The 21,701-nt window shown below is 36.8% G+C and overlaps 1 protein-coding gene across 3 annotated transcripts in view; it reads right to left on the reverse strand.

Moving 5' to 3' along the window:
• The window catches only part of LOC121300725 (protein tweety homolog 3-like), an 80,579-nt gene that overhangs the window by 13,756 nt on the left and 45,122 nt on the right, over positions 1–21,701 (reverse strand). For all 3 annotated transcript variants that reach the window (XM_041229465.1, XM_041229464.1, XM_041229463.1), the window contains exons 6-10: positions 17,926–17,998; positions 15,975–16,050; positions 6,621–6,676; positions 4,790–4,882; positions 3,219–3,311 (exon numbers count right to left, since the gene is read on the reverse strand). In XM_041229465.1, coding sequence (XP_041085399.1) covers positions 3,219–3,311; positions 4,790–4,882; positions 6,621–6,676; positions 15,975–16,050; positions 17,926–17,998 — 391 coding nt within the window. The remainder of the gene's footprint in view (positions 1–3,218; positions 3,312–4,789; positions 4,883–6,620; positions 6,677–15,974; positions 16,051–17,925; positions 17,999–21,701) is intronic.

A 21,701-nucleotide genomic window follows, 5' to 3' on the forward strand; every position in this document is an offset into this window, starting at 1 on the left:
TGAATCAAAACCAGTCTATTCTTCAATATACAATAGGATTTATATTAACAAATTCCATGTGAAACTAAAAAATTTTGAAACATAATGATGTATGAATTAGACAAACAATGAGTAATTAAGATTCAGGGTATGTGAAAAAATAAGTGAACCCCTGGTTTTATCAGCTCAATCAAGGAGATAATTAGAATCAGGTGTTTAATTAATTAGGCAGATCTTCAGGGGTGAGTTTGGGAGGCCCCACCCTATATAAAGATCAGAAACTTTGTGAGTTTGGTCTTCACCATACAGGTGTGTGGAAACACGTCATGCCACAATCAAAAGAAATCTCTGAGGACCACAGAAAAACAGTTATTGATGCTCATTAGTCTTGAAAGGGACAAAACCATTTCTAAGGATTTGGGTCTCCACCAATCCACTGTCAGACAAATGGAGAAAGTTCAAGACCACAGCCACTCTACCCAGGAGCGGTCGTACTACCAACATCTTTCCAAGAACAAACCAGAAAATCATCAAGGAAGTCACAAAGAACCCCAGAGTAACATCCAAGGATCTGCAGGCTACTCTCGCCTTGGTTAATGTTCATGACTCTATCAGACACTGCGTTGAGTCAGGTTGTCTTTAGGACTTAAATTAAGATCTAACAACATTTTAGCTTTGAAATATGTGAAAATCCTAAGGGGTTCACAAACTTTCTCGGCGCTGTATATTTTGCTATTAAACTCTTTCATGGATTGACTTTGTTCTGTGAAAATGTGTTACATTTACTGAAATAAGAAATGCTTTCAAAATGACCAAATTCCCATTGGGCTTAAGTTATTTTATATTCTATTGATTTTTTTAAATGCATTACTATGCAGGACAGCCACTATAAGACTGTTACCTTTATCAAAAATGTGCAGGGATGAATCTACCCATTAATCAACTAATGCCAAAAATTAACCAATCAAAAATTTTAATCGAGTGACAGCCCTAATAAATTATATATATACACACACACATACACACACACACTATATAAAACATTGACAAATATTAATAACAGAATGCAAGAAAAGCAATACAAACCAGAAGAAACACATAGAACAGTAAAACACGGCAGAGAATAAAAGGAACATCATTTTAGCATAAAAAAGCTACAAAAAGCAGTGACACTTGACGCTTCCCTTACAGAGCTAGGCAGATCACTCCAGAGCTTTTGGGTCCTATAATTGAATGCTCTCCCATCTGTGTTTTTTTTTTTTTTATGTGTGGGGCAGTAAGCAACTTGGCATTCTGTCATCAGAGTGGAAGTCTAGGTATATACGGTATTAAACGATCATTTAAATACAATGGTGCAAGGCCAATGAATGCCTTATAAGTTAAACGCAGCATCTTAAAATCTATCCTGAATCGGACTGGAAGCCAGTGCAGAGATGCTAGCACAGGAATAATGATCTTGTCTCTTAGTCCCACTTAATTCTAGTTGCAGCATTTTGTAGAAGTTGCAGTCGATATAATGTATTTAAATGTTTTAATATAGGTATTTTCAATTATTTTTGCAGGTGACTAATCTAATGAAACTGTTATATCATTTACAGTAACCTGCACCTGACCTACTTGAACTGTATCTTGTTTTTTTAAAAGGGTAAACAAATATTTGTTTAAAGTGTTTTTTTGTTTTGAAAAACCATTAAACTGCCAATACCATGCCTTAAGAAAATAAATAGTTAACACGCAACCTGTTTATTTAAATACTGTAATTATTAATACACTATTTAATTACAAGTGTATTTTCATGTTAGCATACATTTTTACTTTGCTTGGAGGCAGGGCAGTAACCTTGAAAACACTATAAAATTGCAAAGGTTAAGTAATTGCCTGACCTTCCTTTAAGCAATAAGTAATGCTTATAGCTTTACAAAATATTTTGCTTTAGCAATTTGTGCAGCAGATGTCTTCCAATCAATCCCGGCAGTCATCTCGAGGTGATCTGCAATGCAATCTCTATTATAGGCAGAAAAAAAACTTCATTCTGCCAGTCAATAACTACTTGGGATTTGTAACTCATTTGAATGCTGTATCACTAAAGGAGCCTGGAAATCCTGTTAGCTTCTATAGGATTTTTGACCTGCGACCGAACAATCAACGTCAAATCTAACTGACTCATGGACTCTGTCAATTGTCAGAGTGCAACTAACAGAAATATTCGTGGAGTTGCTCTATAGCACAGAAATGTATACAGTAAATGTGCTGTATTTAGGGTATTATTAACCCTGTTAACCTGAGTGCTTGTCTCAACATCTGCTCATCTCTAGCTCCACACTGTGAGTTTGTAACACTTGTTTGTCAAATGCTTATCTGTAGTAGGGAGACAGATGTTTTAGATGTAAATAAAAAATTAGATCTACACTCTCCATAACTTCTTATGCCATAACCAATGTTGCAATTAGGTCAGTGATTTTGCAGATGTATGCAGAAATGTGTGAAAAAAATATGCATGAAGACATACAGACAGACATCTCTTCACTGTAAATGCAGAAATTCTGATAGTCGACACATTTTGGTGTCTTAACTGAGTTTCAACACAAATGGGTCACCGGGGGTATGCATCCTCCAGGTGGAGTTATTAAATCCTAATGCAGCTTTTGTTATTGTCCTTCAGCACTGACGAATGCTAAACAAGGCAGGCCAAAAGTAACAGCGTAAACGAAAGTTGGAACGTTTTTCGAAAAACTACAAACACTCAAATCGTGGAAAACCAGACATCCGGCAGAACTAGCCAACATCAACCATTAATAGAAATATTTTTTTTAACTGGGAGCGAAGGTCACAAAAACAAACTGGGATCCTAAGATGACACAATAAACATTAAAAATGTATGTTTGCACTTTGTGTCTGGCTTCATTAACCCTATGGGTATTTCTGCAATGGAAAGAGGTTGTAAAACTTACAATAATAACCATTAAGAGGAATTAGCTAAAATTATATTACAGGTTATTTATCATTATGATTATTATTTGTTTATTTAGCGGTCGCATTTATCCAAGGCGACTTACAGAGACTAGAGTGTGTGAACTATGCATCAGCTGCAGAGTCACTTACAACAACGTCTCACCAAAAAGACGGAGCACAAGGAGGTCAAGTGACCTATAAACCAAGAGCATTCGTTGGACTGTGTATTAAAGCTAATGTCTTCACAGGCACCACACTGAGGGCCACACAGCCCTGTAGTCACTCACCATGTGGAGGCTGCGACAGTCGACCAGGGCAGTGAGCTGGTGGAGGCCGATCTCTGTGGAGTTCAGCACCCCCTGGATTTGTTCCAGAGTCCCCTGTTAGGAAGATAAAAAAAAAAAAAAACATAAGTAGAATTGTTTAAATTGGAGCTGAATGTTGCTTGCCTGAACCTAACTTATCAACCAAAATAGTAATGTGAAAAATTATAGTCTAAGAAACATGTTCAGTACAACAGGTGCAGAGGTGCTATAGGGCTTCATTTCCCCCCACTGTAATACAGGGATTTATAATAAGGAGCATGACAGATTTTCAAAAGGGTCATTCTACCAAGGTTTTTGTATGACAGCTTAACACAGCCATTTGGAATTATGCAAACTAGTTACAATAAAACTAAAACCAAGCTCTGTACAAAAATAAAAACAGCTGTGACTAAGGGAGAACGACCCAAGGGTACAAATTGCAACTTATTTACATTGTACAGCAATAATACCGATTTGCCTATTATGCGTGGGTACATGCATGCCTTACACCGTTTATTCATTTGGCTGCAATTATAACATCCTTGAAACACAATGCCAAGTATAAAACAGAATACAGTACATGTATGTATTTATTTTTAAATGGTGGTCATTCATACTGTATAAAATACGTTTAAGAGATTTACATTATATGCAAATTTGAAGTAATACCTTTTAGTTTATTCTAGAAAGGGTCACTTGAGGCTACTAAGTCTTGCTTGGAAACAGGAAAATGCTGTAAAATCCCCCCCTGCCCCACCCAGGTGGAGTGCAGCACAATCTCTGCAGTAAACCGGTCTCTTCTCCCAGCACAAAAAAGGTTTCGACAGACTGCACTCACTGTCAATAGAAACTTTTACCACCAATTTTGGATTTTTTGTTGTTGTCAGTACAAAATTGTCAGGCAGCAATTTGTTAATCAGCAATGACTGCTGAAGAGATCGGTAAGGAACAGTTACGCCATTCACTGTTCAAAGAAGAGAGGCATCACACCATATAAATGATGTACAAAAAGAAACACAGCTGTATGTGTCCAGAAAGAGCTAGGGGGTCAAATAAGTACCACTCTGCAATCGACACTGCAGTAAACCTGTCTGTGTTTCTGTCCCTTGTTTCTATAAGATGTATTTGCCTTTTAGTAAGGCTCACACCTGTCCAGTTATATACACTACAATAGGTATATCTGAACTACTGACAGCCACAAATGCTAACCAAAGCAAAATATTTGTACAGTGACGTATTGTGAAAGACGCATTTCAGGGGATCACAATTCCATGGTGTATGGGTTCACTCGATAGTTGCTGTACCAATAAACAGGGGGGGTCTACCCAACTGATATGAAAATCAGCAAATCTAAACACTGCCATGGTTTAATTCATTAAAATAGGACCCTTGCTGACATCCTACATTAAGTCATAAATCTTCTAAACACGCACTGTTTGATTTTCATATCACTGATATGCTAAGGGCACTTTTTCAGTTATTAACATCACTGTTTAGATTAATGGAATAGCCCCCATGGTCTGCTTTATCTGTCACACAGCAGACTCCCCTACCTTGGTCTGGGGGTAGTCACGGATAGCCGACCTCAGCAGTCCTACCACATCATCCTGCATCTCCACAAGGGCTTTGTGACTCCCTGACAGTTTCTGAAACGCATTCAAAGAAATACTGGGTAATACATTATAAAAAGAAGACATGATCAATATTTAGCATTCCTCAATACATGTTGCAAGCTAAAGCACATAACATAACTGAATATAGTAACAGAACCGGGTTCTAAATCCAGCTGGTTCTTTTTTAAAAAAGAAACGATTGGTACAAATTTTGGGATTCATCTATAGCAACTGGTGTTCAGGACCACAACTGATTTTTATAATAAAGGTTAAATATTGCAAACTAAGAAGTTCAGAGGTTTATAACGCTATATTTTTTTTTTTTTTTAAAGCACATTCTATGGTCTGAACATGCTGGATAATATAGCCTGAAGGGTGCATCTCCATTATTTATAAACTGGGACACAGGCTCAAGCTTGCAATATATGTAATCATGCTCAAAAAAAATAAAAAATAAATCTACACTACATTAACAGCAAACTTCTGCTTTTAAAACGCATTGATCTGAGTGCAGGCTCAGAAAAACTGGAATAGCTGACAAGGAGTCCTTATAGACAATGAAAGCCCTACATTTGTAATCGATCTGAATCTCACTACAGTCTTCGCTTCTCAGTTTTGTCATTTTAACAAAAGACAGTCATGACAACCACAAGAACTGTGCCCCGTCTCCGAGACCCATGACAGGTCACATGATTGCTTTGTAACAACTTGCATAGGCCGGGTAACACCCCAGGCTTGTGCTATAATGTTGCTAAACACAAACAAAACTAAAATGAACGAATAACTTTTCTTTGCAATTTTGTAAATGCCACGCAATCAGATTCTATTTGGCGATCTTAGTTTATTCGTAATTAAGTGAGATACTCAAAGAACTAGCCTGAAGCTGTATGGTGGAAATGTTCTAACCTTTGCATGCAGTGTTTTTAATGTTTCTCCATGAAGTGATTTATTACTTCAAGGAGCTTTGCGTTGGCCTTGACTTCTAAAGCAGTCGTCCTTTTTTTGCAATAAGGCTCAACGGGTTCCCACTTGCCATCAGCCTCTTGATACGATGGGATTAATTAAACGTATGAGTGCACAATAAAATCCAACAAACGCAATTATGTCCAATTTATCCCTCATCATTCATCCTAAAGGACGGGTTTACACTCAGATAACACAGAGGGTTTTCAGAGACACTGAAGGGGGCTTGTGGGTTTGCTTGATGAGATGTGCATTCATTTCACATGTGAATGTCTGTGATTAAGTGCACGTGCAGTCTGATACATAGCTCTGGGTCCTATTGTATTAAACACAACTCTTAAAATGAGCAACAATCCTAGTAGAAAAAAAAATGTAACCTGTTTCAACAACATGAGATGCTGTATGAAAGGGAGCCGGTGCCAAATAATACCCACATCATCCAAGATGTTAAACAGGCAGTAACTACAACTTCAGTTACAGTGGTTCCTTTGCTGAGCCATCCCCTATAAACCTAGACAATCCTTCCGATTTCTCCCGTACAGGATTTCACCCTCTAAACCACCACATTTTGTTGATCAGGTGACCTGCCCCATTTTCACTTCTTCAAAGTGAGTTTTTTTTTTTTTTTAAACCATTTTTTGTGGTCTGCATTAAGTGTTATGAAATAGTTTAATCTTTAAATCAACCTAAACTTTAATCCTCATCTGTATCTTTTAAACTATTATACATGTTATACTGTCTCACAATAGTGTGCAAAATATAAATACAATAAGATTAACATAGACGAACAAAAGCGACAGAGCCTTACCTGTTGGAAAGGGTTTGGGTGCCCAGTGCTACATGTCAGGTAATACTGCAGAATATCTGTTAAAATAAAATACATTTTTACTGTATATTGCAGCACTATTGCAAACATAGCCTAAACTTTTACTTTATTCACAAAGCACATATTTATGTATCAAAACACCTTGCATTTGAGTTTACATACTTGAGACACTGTGATGGCTTCAGGAAACAGATGTGCTTGACGCATCACCCTTCTCAGAGAAGCAACGGTCAATATATTAAAGTTATCTCTCCTGAGTCCACATTCATAACTTGTCTTAAAAACCAGGCACGCTCATTAAGCCCTGAGCACTGGTTTAGTTAAACCACTAAGCTGCAGCCAAAAGAGAAAAAAGACCCAAGCAATGCATTTCAACTGTCAACATTTTAACTTCATGCACTGTGTGAGGCATGCCGTTAGATAAACATCATTAAGTTGGATTGCAGTCTTTTTCTGCACACAGTAGAAGTTAATATGCCATGACTGAGCTGTCTCTTATTACTATAAGAGATGTAATGTCATGCAGTTTGGGCAACAGGATCGAAAAGAATTGCTCAAACTGTGTGAAATGGTTTCTGTTATAATAAGAGACACCATAAACACAACATATTAGCTGCTTATGAACTACTATTAAATAGTGTGTTTTTTATGTTCTATGCACATTTACACACAAGAAAATAATTGAGACAAACCCTTAAAGCTTGGTTTCTTTAATACTCTACCAACTACCTTGATATTGTCTGATTGTCTTTTGGGACTGCAAAATTTCAGATTTGTAATAAAATAAATCAAAATGGACATGCTATATTCTCAACTTGCCTTAAAATTCAACATAAGTTTGGCATAAGCTACATATTTATTGTCTATATCTTTATTATAGATTGTGCTGGCATTTTAAGTAGCTAGTTGAAAATATTTAACCATTTTTGTTGTTATACTCGTGTTTGTATTATTTTTTTTTCTAATTCTGTTTGATAACGACATTGTCATTTTATTGCAAACATTACGTGGAGAATAAAAATAATACTTTAAACAGCTTAGTTGAGTAATTATTTTGCTAACTGCACATTTCAGTGTTGAGGAACCTATACAGATTTAAAAAAAATAAATAAAAAAAAAATGCTGTATTTCAGTACACTTCTAGAGCTTATTTTTACATTCCGTTATGCGTTTGTTTTAAACAGATCAAGAGATGAAGTCATATTTAGGGCAATACTGTACTGAATTATAGCAGGCTGTAAAACAGAAGTACAATTACACAGATACAATTTTCATCTGAGATTGGGGAGCTACAAAGGACTCAATACTTTCACTGTATGTTATCCATTTGAAATGCAACTACACTATATGTAACTTGAAACCATATATTAAGTTAATTATCTAAATACCCAATATAAATATATTGAATATGTCTTTATATATGTGTACGATATTTTCTTTAGTTACACATTGGTATTTGTTGTGCACATCTCTGTTTTCAGTTAAATCACTGAATTGTCATGAAACTGCAGCAATGTTGCCAGCAATACATTGACAAGTGTGGCAAGGGTGTGCAATTCACATCGCACAGCTAAATCTCTCGCTGCCGACCATGCATTCTCACGAGATGTAGTCTGGCAGAGACGAGAAGCAAACATGGTCTCTGCCAAGCTACATTAAATTAGAACAACACAACACAAAACACTAAATTTAAATAAGAATAATAACACAAAACAAGACAAGTAAACACAAGGCCGGGGTGTACTCTGTCACAGAGGAGTTTTGCTGTTATACTTGCTAGCTGGACAAATAGTTTTGATTTATTTATTGTTCCTAGGTTCGTTCTGTTGCTAGAAAAACACTCTGGGTATATTTCTAGAGAGCCACGCAAGTTTCTGAAAACTGAATTGTGGAAGTTTAGCACCTAGACAATTTTTTTTTTTTTTTTTAAAGTGTTCACGTCCCACCCCTATAACCCTAACTGGCTAGCTGTGGGGAAAAAGCGACTCCTCTATCGATTATAAAGAAACCCAAAATGGCTGCCTGAGAGCCTCTTGCAAGGCACAGACTCATTTTTAAACACAAGGTATTATTTATGTCTTTTTGTAAATCAGCAAATAAGTGATATTGCTTCCTTAATACATGATCCTGACATTTAAAAGCAGCAATCTAGAAAGGGCCAAAAAAAAAAAGCGGGTTGGAAACTTTGTGGTCAAGCGTGTACTTGTTGGGATGTTTAAAAAAAGCTTACTGTTTAGAAGCATTTCAAGACAAACTTTTCCTGATAAAACATTTTTTTCTTCCGATTTTGGTGTTGCTAACCTAGGTTTGCCATTTATCATATTTTGATTTTTTTATTTTTAACTAGATTTGAACAGAAGCGATACTAGTTATTTATTGGACAAGCACAATCCATAAATTTGTGAAACTATTAAAACATGAAGACTGACAAATATGTTTATAATGATAGAAATTAAATGCTTTATATATATATATATATATATATATATATATATATATATATATATATATATATATATGAGATTCTCTGTACGATATTTTATTGTTTTAAAATAAAATAGACTGTAAATCTCATGGCTATGTGTTTATGTATTTATTTTTCAGTGAGAGTAGTGCAGGGAAAGAATGTTGCCCTCCCAAAAGAAAAAAAAATGACATCAGGGTATGAAACTAGGATCTGTACATCAAACAGCAGCTGTAATCCAGTTAGCCATCATGGGACACGATGTTAGATGAGTTAAAACAGCTGTAAAATGTTGTACATTTAAAAAAAAAAAAAAAAAAAAAAAAGTATATAGAAATATCAATAAATCTTCATTTGTTTTTAAACAGAAATTGAACTAGCCTACTGTGAAGTATTTATAAGGTATGTAACCATCTTTTGGTTAATGAAAGAATGTCAGAAAAAATCAGAATTCCACAAAGCAGAAGTAATAGTTGCAATGGCCGATTTTTACGTATATGTGAACATGCAACAACTAAAACTTCCCCTTTTAACGCGAGTTGTTACACAAGGTTTGTCAGGACCTTTGTAGCGTAGCTTATAGAGAAAGAGTGGGGAAAAAAAAAACAGGCAGAAGCTATTTTTATATTTGAGTAACTCACATGCATTGCTTATTATATTTGTACTTTTAGTATATTACTTAAATTTACAAGCAAATGTGTTCCAAACAGCACTGACAGGAACATTTCCTTAAAGTATGTTGTACATTTGTTGAGGTGAGGTAGGGTCACACAGAACCTTTTGTGTATCTTGAAGAATTTAGTGAACCAGTCAAACTACAAGGCTCAATCCACCCCTGTTAATCACTAATTGATTGTGTTCACAGTTAAATAAAACCAAAATCCTACAAGTTATATTCTACTTTTTTATGTGTGTTTTGTGCGACAGAGAGGGGGTAAGTAGATTTTTAAGAAGGACAAATAGATTTTTCTAGCATTTTGCCCCTGTGTAGATTAGAATAATTGCTGGCGAGTAATTGTTAGCAATTATTGCCTGGTGTAAACCCACCCTTGCAGAAAAAATAATAATTATAATTATAAGAAATAATGCAGCCAGTAGTTGTATAAAAATGATTGCAGCACTGCTATTCTGCTCCCTCCCCTCCCATCCGCACTCCCTTGTTGCTGCAATGCCAATGCATTTTTATTTTTCCTCCTGCCAATTTGATCTAATGTTTATGTCCTTTTTTTCCAACAACATATATAGACTATATATATCTATATATATTATATATATATCTATATAGATATATATATATATATATATATATTAAGACTGCTGTCACTTTCTGAATTCAAATGAATACAGCACATCACTAATCTTTGCATTTTTTGTCAAGAGAGCCAATATTCAAATATATATTAAAGCATGTTAAGAATTGAGTTTGTTTCTAATGTTCATCTGAATGCAATATTTAAAGCACTCCCCCCTGAATGCTGGCACATTAACCTACCAGATGGCATTCATTATGCATTAACCTTTGGGGCTCTCTTTAGCATCTGTTGTCTTTGCATGAATATAAAAAAGAATCCATGATTCCTTAGCTGAGTGATGGTACTGTAGTTAACTGGAATGTCAGACCCGTCAATTTATAGGCTATGCACAATAAAGCAGGTCAGAACTAGTCAAATTCCAAAAATATAAAAAAGACACACAGAAACACTAACTGGTGCTACAGTATTGTTTGTATCATATAATACAATTCACATTCACATTTCGAAAGTGCCTTTCAGCACAAGTATCCCAAAGAGCTTCACACACATGCAAAAATGAACAATTAAACCATTAAATTAAAAGCTGGCTAATACAAAACGTAATCACATTGAAATTAAAAGAGGTTGAAATTAAATTGAAATTAAAGCATGGTTTTAATTGTACAGTCAGAAAAAGTAAGATAAAGCTAGTTTGCACATAGAACAATTAAAGTCTAATACAACATTTTTATAAAATTGTAATTACAAAAAATTGTTCAATTGTAAAGTTAAAAAAACGAAGATACATATAGATGTCAAACAGAACAAATTAAAAACAGTCTAATGAAAAACTAATATAAAAAAAAGAACAAATTTCCCCTCCCAATGGACCGAATAGAACTCGACAGAATATATCTCTGCAATCACAACAGGAAATGAAAAGATCATACAGCACTGATGAGGTATGAGAGATTTGGTTTTATCAGAAACCTGCCCAATATATTGATTGAAGCCTTCTCTTAAGGAATCCCAGCTCACTTGCTGACTCACTGGGCAACCTTGAGCAAGTCACTTAACCACCTTGTGCTCCGTCTTTCAAGTGAGACGTTGTTGTAAGTGACTCTGCAGCTGATGCATAGTTCATACACCCTAGTCTCGGTAAGTCGCCTTGGATAAAGACGTCTGCTAAATAAACAAGTCCTTGTCGAGAATGTAAACAGTGACTTAAACATTGCATTACCACATAAGAGAGTGAGCTGGGAAATTCACACAAAGATGTGTGTTGACAGTGCAGTTGGTTACTGTGGAAAGAAGCGATCGTGTTGGATCATGTGTAAATGCAGCAAACAAGGACATGTACATTACAATAATAACAATACAGTATTAATGGTGATTGAATATGCAACTTCGTATGCATCAATGATCAATATTGAGATTTACAATCTTACCTACAATCTGAAATGTGTGTGTGTGTGTGTGTGTGTATATATATATATATATATATATATATATATATATATATATATATATATATATATATATATATAGTAAGTTTTATCGTTTTAATAAAAGCTGTACTATGAAGAAATACTTACCATTCATGACTGACCCATCATTGTCGTCAAAAGTGTCGGTGTGTTCAGCGCATTCCCCACTGCTATTTTCCGAGCTGGAGATCGCGTAGATCCCATAAAATCCAAGATCTGTGGTGGGATTATCTCTGGCCTGCTGCTCAGTATTTCTGAGAGTTCTTGGAAAAACATGCAGGTTTCTCAAAAACTACCACCAAAACGCACAGCTTCGGGCCCGACATTTTATTTTCATATGGGTTTAAAATGTACCTGTACTGAAAAATTGTAATACTGATGTTTTTATAGGGGAACTAAAGCCATCACTAACTCATTCTCTAGTCTTGTTTCATTTGTTAAATCTGTACTGTAATGTCATTTTATTTTACGTTTTGAAATAAGAAATAAATGATCAAGCCCCCAAAACCTATGACAAATTCACAACTGCCTGTGGCCAAAAAACTTTAAGACCACTGCTGTAGGGCTACTAAAATGAAACACAGAACAATATACAACTAGGATGATTGTTTTTATGAGCAGTATTTGTATGAGTACACTTGGTTTTCAGCTCCACAATGAACACTCCTGGTGCTGTTGCGAGAGCAACTCTCTTAATTCTCTAAATCAATCAATCAATCAATCAAGCTACTCCATGGAGTCTTTCTCTGCTGTTCATTCGGTGTTGCTGACAATCTGTGAATTGCATAAGAGACGCTTTGCTCATCAATTAATTGATTTGAAAAAGCACATCCAGCTCTTGCTGCCCAGAATTAGGCTCCAGAACTAGCAACAAATTGAACAGATTTACGAGGGAGGCAATCCCCATCTCTATGTAGTTATGGATGAGCTACTCTGCATGTCTTGTACAGCAGTTGCCACACGCTTAATAAACAGTGTAATTATACAGCTGATAAGTGAAATTAAGTGGGTATTAATTTATATTCAGGGACAGTCATATACAAGAAACTGAATAGGCCTCTCCAAATTTATGGCTTGTACTACAGTGTAATATATAATGCTTCAAATGATTGGCTAATGATTTCTCTTAATAGGAAAGCTAATTGTATTCCCATGGTCATTGTAATGCAGGGCAGGAAATTCAATCTGAGAGACAATGAGCTGGTTGCTTGCACCGAAATGCTCTGTCGCTAATATGGGACATTGATTTATTATGGCTTTAATACGAAACGCTGAAAGACAGAAACCGCAAGACTGTATCCGGCAGGCACAAGGTTTTGCATAAATATTCAAGTCCAAATTAAACAGCATTTTTCAAAGCCATAGCATAATTTTTTTATTTTTGTTGGCCAGGCTATTCTCTTTTGCTTGGCAAGTCTAAGAGTTTACAGTAATATACTATAAGAGCATGTGACATCATGCACTTCTCTTATTACTGAACATCATTTGAAGATAAGGTTAAAGGATCTGGTTAAAATGCTTTTATTTTACAAATGTCACAACAACAGCAAATAGCAGAACCAACCAATAGATACACCCTGAAAGAATACAATGCCTAACCTAGTTACTTAGGGTCTGTTAAGGTTTTTTTTTTTTTTAAATAAAATTTCACAAGGCATTTCTTTCACTATAAAACATAATATATACACTGCTGTGCAAAAGTCTTAGACTTGTTGCATTTTCCTACTAATAGCCTCCACCAGTGTTTTCCACTATTATAACAATCACAACTTGCATAAAGAAGGAAATACATTGAGTGAAATAGCTTGCATCACCCAATTTTCAAACATCATCTGTAATTGACAACCCAGGACTGGGAGACCCAAAAAGCTGTCCAACAAGGATGAGCAATATTCTTAAGGTATAGAAAGACAACAAGCATTGAATTGACAACAGAACTGGTAGAAGGCACAGTTGTCATTGTCCATTCATCAACAGTCCAAAGCATCTTTGACCATTGTTCCATAGTCCAGTTTCTGTGTTCTTATGCCTTTTAGTCTTGTTCCCCTTTCTTAAGAGGTATTCTTACTGCAACACATCCTTTAAGTCCTGATTTCAAGAGTGACCTTCGTACTGTTGGTTTGATGGACAACGACACCTGTGCCTTCTGCCAGTTCAGTTGTCAATTCAAGGTCTGTATTTGGTCAACTGTCTATCATCCGTAAAATCTGTATTCATGACTGACTGGCAGACAGTTGAGTGAAACGGTGAAGCAGACTGAGGGAACTATTTAAATGCAATGACCTTTTATGTAATGACACCGTAGACTTTCTAAGTACTGTATGTAGGACTTAACTTACAGATGAAAATAAATACTTTCCCATGTAAATCAATCTATATATCATTGCGGTATAATATAAACTATGTGTCTAAAAGTCAGGTTCCTGGTTCAGAAGGTCTATACATAAAGCTTGGTATTTTATTTTTAATAGCGTTCCCTTTCTGTTGTGGCTGACGTTTCTCTATTTTTCTAGGATTTACGTATTCCACACCACACTACCCCCACTAAAAAATAATACATTTTTACCGGTTAAATGATTTGAAAGAGCAAAACCTTGTTTATAGCACTACATCAGCTATGACTTTACACACATTTCCAAAGACATAAATGCTGTAATTCCTTAAGGCATTTGAGGGTGTGCTGATGACTGATAAGGGACTGGAGGGAAAGGTCCAATACATCCATACTTAAATAAAATATGACTCACATAACTCTTAACTTGGCTGTTTTCCTTTTACAACTGTACTATTTCTTGTTTATCTTCAAAGGCCCTGTCGCACATCTGACTGGACTGCAAACAAATTGGTCTGGGGAGCGTTATTCTGGTTTAACATTTTTATCCAGGAGGGCTGACAGTTACTGTAGGGCAGTGGCTATGGAGAAGTGTTACGTATTTTAAAAGCAGCATTACAGTATTTCATAAAATTCTACTTCATTAAAAAGCAACTTTCATATGCAGAATGTCATATAATGCCAATAACAAATAATGGGATCACGGTCGAACAGATGTTGTTGTGTGTGTGCAAAAATAAAAAAGAAAAGAACAAAGCCAGCACTGGATTCTCAGAAACATCTACATGTTCGATCTTGATTCGGGCCATTCTAGAATTAGCCACTTGCAGAAAGAGGTAGCACATCATGTATGGTACTTGCAACAAAGCTGACTTTGGCTTTTCTTATACAGTACTACACTACTTTCAGCTTCAGGAGCTCACTAAGGGTTTGACTGGAACAGCCTGTATACACCCAGGTTTGCGGCTCCTAGAAAACCAGGGTTAATTCTCGATCACTAAAAGCTGTTTGTACAAAGGGTGCTTCTTCAGGAAAACGGACACATTTAGTTGCTAAATAGGAGTCTAGCCAGTAGGAGCTACAGCCAATTCAGAAAAGATGCAGCTACAATTGGTTTAAACCTGACAGATGATAACGAGCAGACCGGTTAGGAATAATAAAGCTGAAAAACAGTAATAGAACTGTAACTATTTCCTTGCGCTTGACAGAGTGAAGGTCACAAGGTCTCCGGCATAACGAAAACACGCTCCCTCCCTCTGTGCATGTCTCTCTTCTATTTGCTTTATTTTCAGTATGTCTTTGCCCTTTAAGTACCATCCTTTCCAATGTGACAGCTCATAACAGAAGCAGACTGACCAATCCCCCCCCACCCGGTCAGAGAAGGAACGACTCTGCTGTCCATTAACGTTCAAGAGCACATCCCCTCTTCTCGCTTTAATGGAGAATTTATTGTATCACACTTTGATATCATTTTTACATCTTACATTTTAACAACTCCCACCACAGATATACATGACTGATTATGTGTTCAAGAAACACTGCGCGTTTGCCTAGTTCTCTCTAATCCTATTTCCCTGTGCAACACATATTCTTTATGGTGTTCAATAAACCAACAGTTATCGTGCTTTGGTAGCATCGCTATTTGTAAGCTGTATTTTAACCCATCTAAAAGTTATATTTTTAGCTCTCACAATGCTGTTTCTTGCACTATGGATGCAATATGCTTGTCCCTACACCCTGGTCTTTTAGGAAAGCCTGCACATGAATACTTTAAACAGACACACACTTCCAATTAGATGAGGTGCATGTGTTTCTTCCTACCTTTACTGACAACTTCATTCTCTTCAGCCACTTTGGAGATGTATATGTCAGGGGATACGCAAAAATCACTGGAACCCTGAGGACAGAAGATAAGAAAGAGTGACACGTTATTTATCATTCTGAAAACTCAACACTGGAGTCGTCCTTCGGCAACCCAGGACTCAAATAAGCAATGCTAAATGCAACCTCTCTGTCTTTCTCTCCTCTGCATCCAAAACATCACACCAGTACCCCAACATATACATCCAAGGGGAGCGTTCCCACTCCACCTGCTTCTGCTGTGCACTAAAAAGCTCCAGTTGACACAAAGTGAAGCATATGTGCTATCCATTAATATTTGAGTTTGATTCCCCTCACTCTTTATTCTCTAGTCCTTTTCTTTCTAAAGACAGATTCTAAATTCAATCAGAAAAAAATAAAGGCATTAACTGTGGATCACTGAACCCAGACCCCCTGGTTACTTTACAGATGCTACTGGAGCTGTGCTATTTAGGCTGAAGCAATTCTCTTTCCACTATGTGATAAAGGTATGTGTGAATAGATTCTTCGATACAGGTCATTGAATTTGTCAGTCCGGAGTCTTGTTCCAACCAGGTTGTTAATTGAACCTTGGTATTCAATTAAATAATGAAATACCTATATTGGAAAGAGCTACAGTACAAGTGAGTACCACTAATATATCAAGTATACTGCCTCTTAAAACCACAGTCAGATAAGTGATCACCACTCAGTGCTTGAATATGTCTGTATCCATTGATGTACTGGAAGCGTAAAAAAGAAGGATACCAGAAATTAATCTCAGCAACATGGACACTTTTCTGGTCTTCTAGACCCCCTCGATGCCCACCCTTGCCACTGTATGAAGTGAAAAACAAAGACGCAACGCTCTCATTTTGTAATCCAAGGCTCTTTAGTTGAAAATTGTGTCTTAAGGTTAACTGGTTTGCAGCGCTTATATTCCAATCCCCACAATTCATTCTGAAAACATTTATTCAAAACGTACTTTAATTCAAAGATCCCTCATATACAGTACACACTACCAATAAATATCATTAGTTTATGAACTGTTTTCTCCCTGGCTGAAGTGAGTGAGTACAACATGTTTAACAACATACCTATACTCATTCAAACTAAATGATAATACATATTGATCAGGCAAGTATTACTGTTAAAGAGAAAGGCTAGCAAGTACAGTTCACCTGTAAATCTAACAGGACAGGAAGGAAAAGCTATACAAGCACACCTCCATTTTGAAGAATGGGGTCAATCACATTGTAGATAGCAGAGGCTCAGATCAATGGTAATTACTGTACGTTGCAGGTATCTCTCACTTCACTCAGCCAGCAGACCACCTGGACCGTATCCAGGGAACCTTGATTTAATACTCTCCGAGGTCGCACATTTCATTCTCACAGAAACAAATCTGGTCTACCTTGACCTGATTCCTTCACAGCGAAGCACATAATGTAACGCGACTGCCAAACCCACACTGCCAAACAAAAATGGGCATTAGGCAGACAAGACGCAGGATATGAGCAAAGCTATGGGAAAACTAAAACGATATCCGTCTTGTAAATGTCAGTCCTAAATGTCAAGTGTCACTGTGGTATGTTTAAAAATTGGAATTGGATTATGCATTTTTTCTGCATGGCATTTTATTGTATTTTACTACACTCCTTGTCCCAGGTGAAGGACAAGTGGTGCATATTATATACAGAAAGCAATCCATCAAACTAACACAATGTATAGACTGTCTGCAGAGACAATAAATGAATGGAGACAACAGAAAGCCATCTCCATTGGCAGGGCCAGCCTTCCAGTTATAATACATCCACCACATGTCAGAACTGAGCGACACACTGCAGCCAGAAGGTCATGCTTACACCACGTCGGCTTTCTCTCATTCTCAGCAGCTCGCAGCAACACATTCTGTTGCTGTGGATATACTCACTGCGGAAACGGCTAGTTCCAGACCCAGCGATGCCCAGCTGATAATCAGGGTCAGCACCCCCAGGAAACAGACCCTGTCAAAAGGGAAAGAAAACAGAACATTACTAGGCCAGCCTAGTAAACCTGAAATACGACTGGCATTTTATTTCAGCCTTTAACCTCCAAACATTTTTTACATCAGTGTCTATCTAGTCCAATGCAACAAAAACAAAACAACAGCGTCAGTTTGCAAAACTAGGGCTGCACCAAGGTTTTGTGCATAAATAATGATGGAACTCATAAGTGGCGAAAGAGATTTTAATTAGACTGATAGTCTTTTAGATCCTCTTGCTTTATGCCAGAAGGTATATCGGAAATGGTCAGAATGTTGATTTTTGCAATTTCCACATCAAGTGCTGGAAGATTGACCAGTAGCAATTCAATGTCTTGGTTTGAAACACAGATTTGTCAAACTGAGTCACACACCACACCACATTTGAAATATTGATCTTGCTGATACAGTACCTAAATTAAATCACACCACAGATGGATTAGCTATAGATCGCCGACACCTGCAAAGACTGTAACCCCTGCTTTAAAAATAAATTACAGCAAAGCTTACATACCTTAAAAAAGGGAAGGTTTGCTAATTTAAAGGTCTATCCCTTGTTAATTCTCCAAACCTCATAAGTAAGATAATTTAAGGGCAGCTATCCTTTGTAAATAAATACACTCAGCACTCATATATCTGACCCTATACATCTTTGACTTCAGTGATGGTTAAACGAGTGTGACGCATATCTGATTATTTCATTTTGGCCCGTTCCAATCCTTGTCTGTTTTTCAGGGAACACAATAAAAGATAAAATATCACAAATACATATGAGAGGACAGTGTTTTAAAATAAGTAGGCTTCCATTTAGATGTACTGTAGTTGGTTTTGTTGGTACAGAATTATATTTTCAACAGAAGTAGTATTTTAATTCAGAACAATATGATTCTGAAAATATCCCTTGCCAAAACTAAAGAGACAACAAGTTAACTGCAATACAGTGCATACTTTTAAATCCATACATATTGTAGTGGTATGTAAAACTTTAATGACCTAAAAGAAAAATCAAATCTAAATGTTATCCATGCACAGAACTGCACAAAACGTAAAAGGCAATGCAATTTAGCAAAAAAAAACACAGGTTTCCAGAATTAAAATAGTATCCCAAGTCAGTATTCAAAACTGCAGAATATAGTGCTCGCTAAGACCCTAATGTCATACTTCACTTGCAACTGAAAATGCACAAAAGCAACAAAAGATCACAGATAAAAAAAAATAAAAATAGATACATCACAGTATCTAAAACTGTTTAATGATTAACTATTACATTACTCCAGCTTGTCTCGTTCGCTTTGTTTTGGCTGCATTTTCGTCAGGTGAAACTGGATGAAGCAAGGTGTAACTGCACAATATAAGACAGACTGATTTGGCATTAGAGAGAATTTAAAAAATAAAAATAAAAAATTGTGATGGATATTCAGATCAATTGTAACATTGAAGAGATGGGCTTTGTATCAGAAAACTGGTGACAGTCGGAAATCGACGGGTATGTGCATTCATTTGTTACATATATATAATGGGAATTGGTTTTATTCTTAATACAAGGACAGTATGACGTGCACTTGGGTAACAGATATGTGAGTGCTGACTGTATCAGTGATGGCAGGAACCTGCTCTCCACGATGTGAAGGTGACCTTGCTCCACAGTGACCCCTGGGGGCTCAGGCAAGTCTAACATGTCTTCAGAGCCACTGCGAAGGTTTGTAAGAAAGGTTATGATTTAGGGTTTGCAATTTTGGATCCCCCTGCACTGTAGTTTGCTATACAATGCTGTTACTGAAGCCACTTGAATCTCAAGTTACAACAATGACTGGCTTGTTCTCTTCACACATGCATATGAAGGACTCTTAAATAGCACTCTACCCCTTTCAATGCTATGGGGAAGGTGGGGGTGGGGGTACATAATTGTGGTTCATCCCTCCATTTTGTTTCTGCCAATTACTACACTCAATGTGATTTTCTATTGTAACTGGCGAAACAGAGGCATTGTGCTATATATTGTGAGTTGTATTGTACAAGAAGTTAATAGTACACAGCATTAGTTGTCTAAAGAGACTATATGGAGTAGCCTCAATGCAAACAATTCTTTACTCATTCCTTGACTTGAACACCCCATATAGTAACAGTTAAATCCAGTCCTATTTCACTGCAACACAAATCCTTCCTAACACATCCCAATCTAACTGCCAGGGCAATGTTCCTAAAAGTGCAACAACAGGCATTCAAATTGAAGTGGTCTTTGGCCGAGCGCCAGCCTGTCTCTAACTGCCCCTTCATCCTTTCAAACCCAAACCAGCAGAAGACAAACTCAGAACCTGTCCTGCTTAATCCTTTTCAGGTTCAAATTGAAGCTGCATTTTTCCATGCAGACTTGAAGTAGTTGCGACAGGAGAAAAAACAAACAAAAAAAAAAACTATTAAGAGGGCAGTCCTGCCCCACCCAGGGTTGTCTGGAACACTACAGCAACAGCCAGAGGCAACAATTGATCTGATTTCATTTGGCCACTTCTACAGAGAATGGAATTTAGAACAACCAGGTCAGGAAATCACAACAGCCAAATCCTCCCATCTACTTTACGCAGAACTAAATGATCATGTACCGTATAACTATCATTAGCTTAGAATCACAACTATGGTATATTACATTGATAACCTGTATGCATCTAAAACGCATCAACAGTAATGGTCTGAAAGGTTTAGCGTTTGAACAGCCCTGATAAACTGGTCTACTGAAGTATGTGTATGTTTGTCTCAGGCTGTGCTTCCAATGAATTCAGGTCCTTAAAATCTGGCCTGCGTCTAGGTACCAGCAGTTCCAAATAATTGGACAGGCAGCACGCTGCCAACTCTCACATTTTCCGGACACTGCATTTCTGCTATAAGATAAATTGGAACTGCCTTAATTTGGTCACCTTGTGGTTGCAATGGCTCCTTATAGGTCACAGCAAGCCAAGCTACAGAATCCACTAACACACCTCTTAAAACCAGTCAGAAATGTGATCACATCTCAATCGTTTAATATGTCTGTGTCTACAGTCCTTGCATTAATATTTCTTAAATTTATCATAACTAAGACCTCCATTTCCAAATATCTTGTGTATCTTTAATTTAGTACAATTCAGCACTTGCAAGACCATGTCATTTCTAATAACCGGAGTCAACCAAAATGCTGCAGAGAAATTAAAATAAACTGAGAGTATGTGCGTCAGCAGTGGATCCTGTACAATACTGATAACGAGTTTCTGAATCGCCATTTTTTAGCCACATAATTGTTCAATTTTCTCACATTTGCATAGTGAGAAAAGTTCCTGCATTTGCTCACATCTACTTTAGACCCAAAGGAGAAGCAGGACTTGCATTAATTTAACAGCACTAACAAGTTATAGCCGTCGTTAGGCTTATATTGAGCATGCAGAGTTTGTAAGGAAGGGGACAGCCTACAACACCAAAACACAAGAAACAATACAAACAATTACTGTGGACCAGTCTGACTAGAGCAGTCTCTGATCGATGTAGCAGGGTTACACGTTTACTAGACTAGTGCATTCTCTGATCGATGTAGCAGGGTTACACGTTTACTAGACTAGAGCATTCTCTGATTAATGTAGCAGGGATACACGTTTACTAGACTAGAGCAGTCTCTGATCGATGTAGTATGGTTACACGTTTACTAGACTAGTGCATTC

This window comes from Polyodon spathula, chromosome 26, assembly GCF_017654505.1.
Source record: "Polyodon spathula isolate WHYD16114869_AA chromosome 26, ASM1765450v1, whole genome shotgun sequence".
NCBI lineage: Eukaryota > Metazoa > Chordata > Actinopteri > Acipenseriformes > Polyodontidae > Polyodon > Polyodon spathula.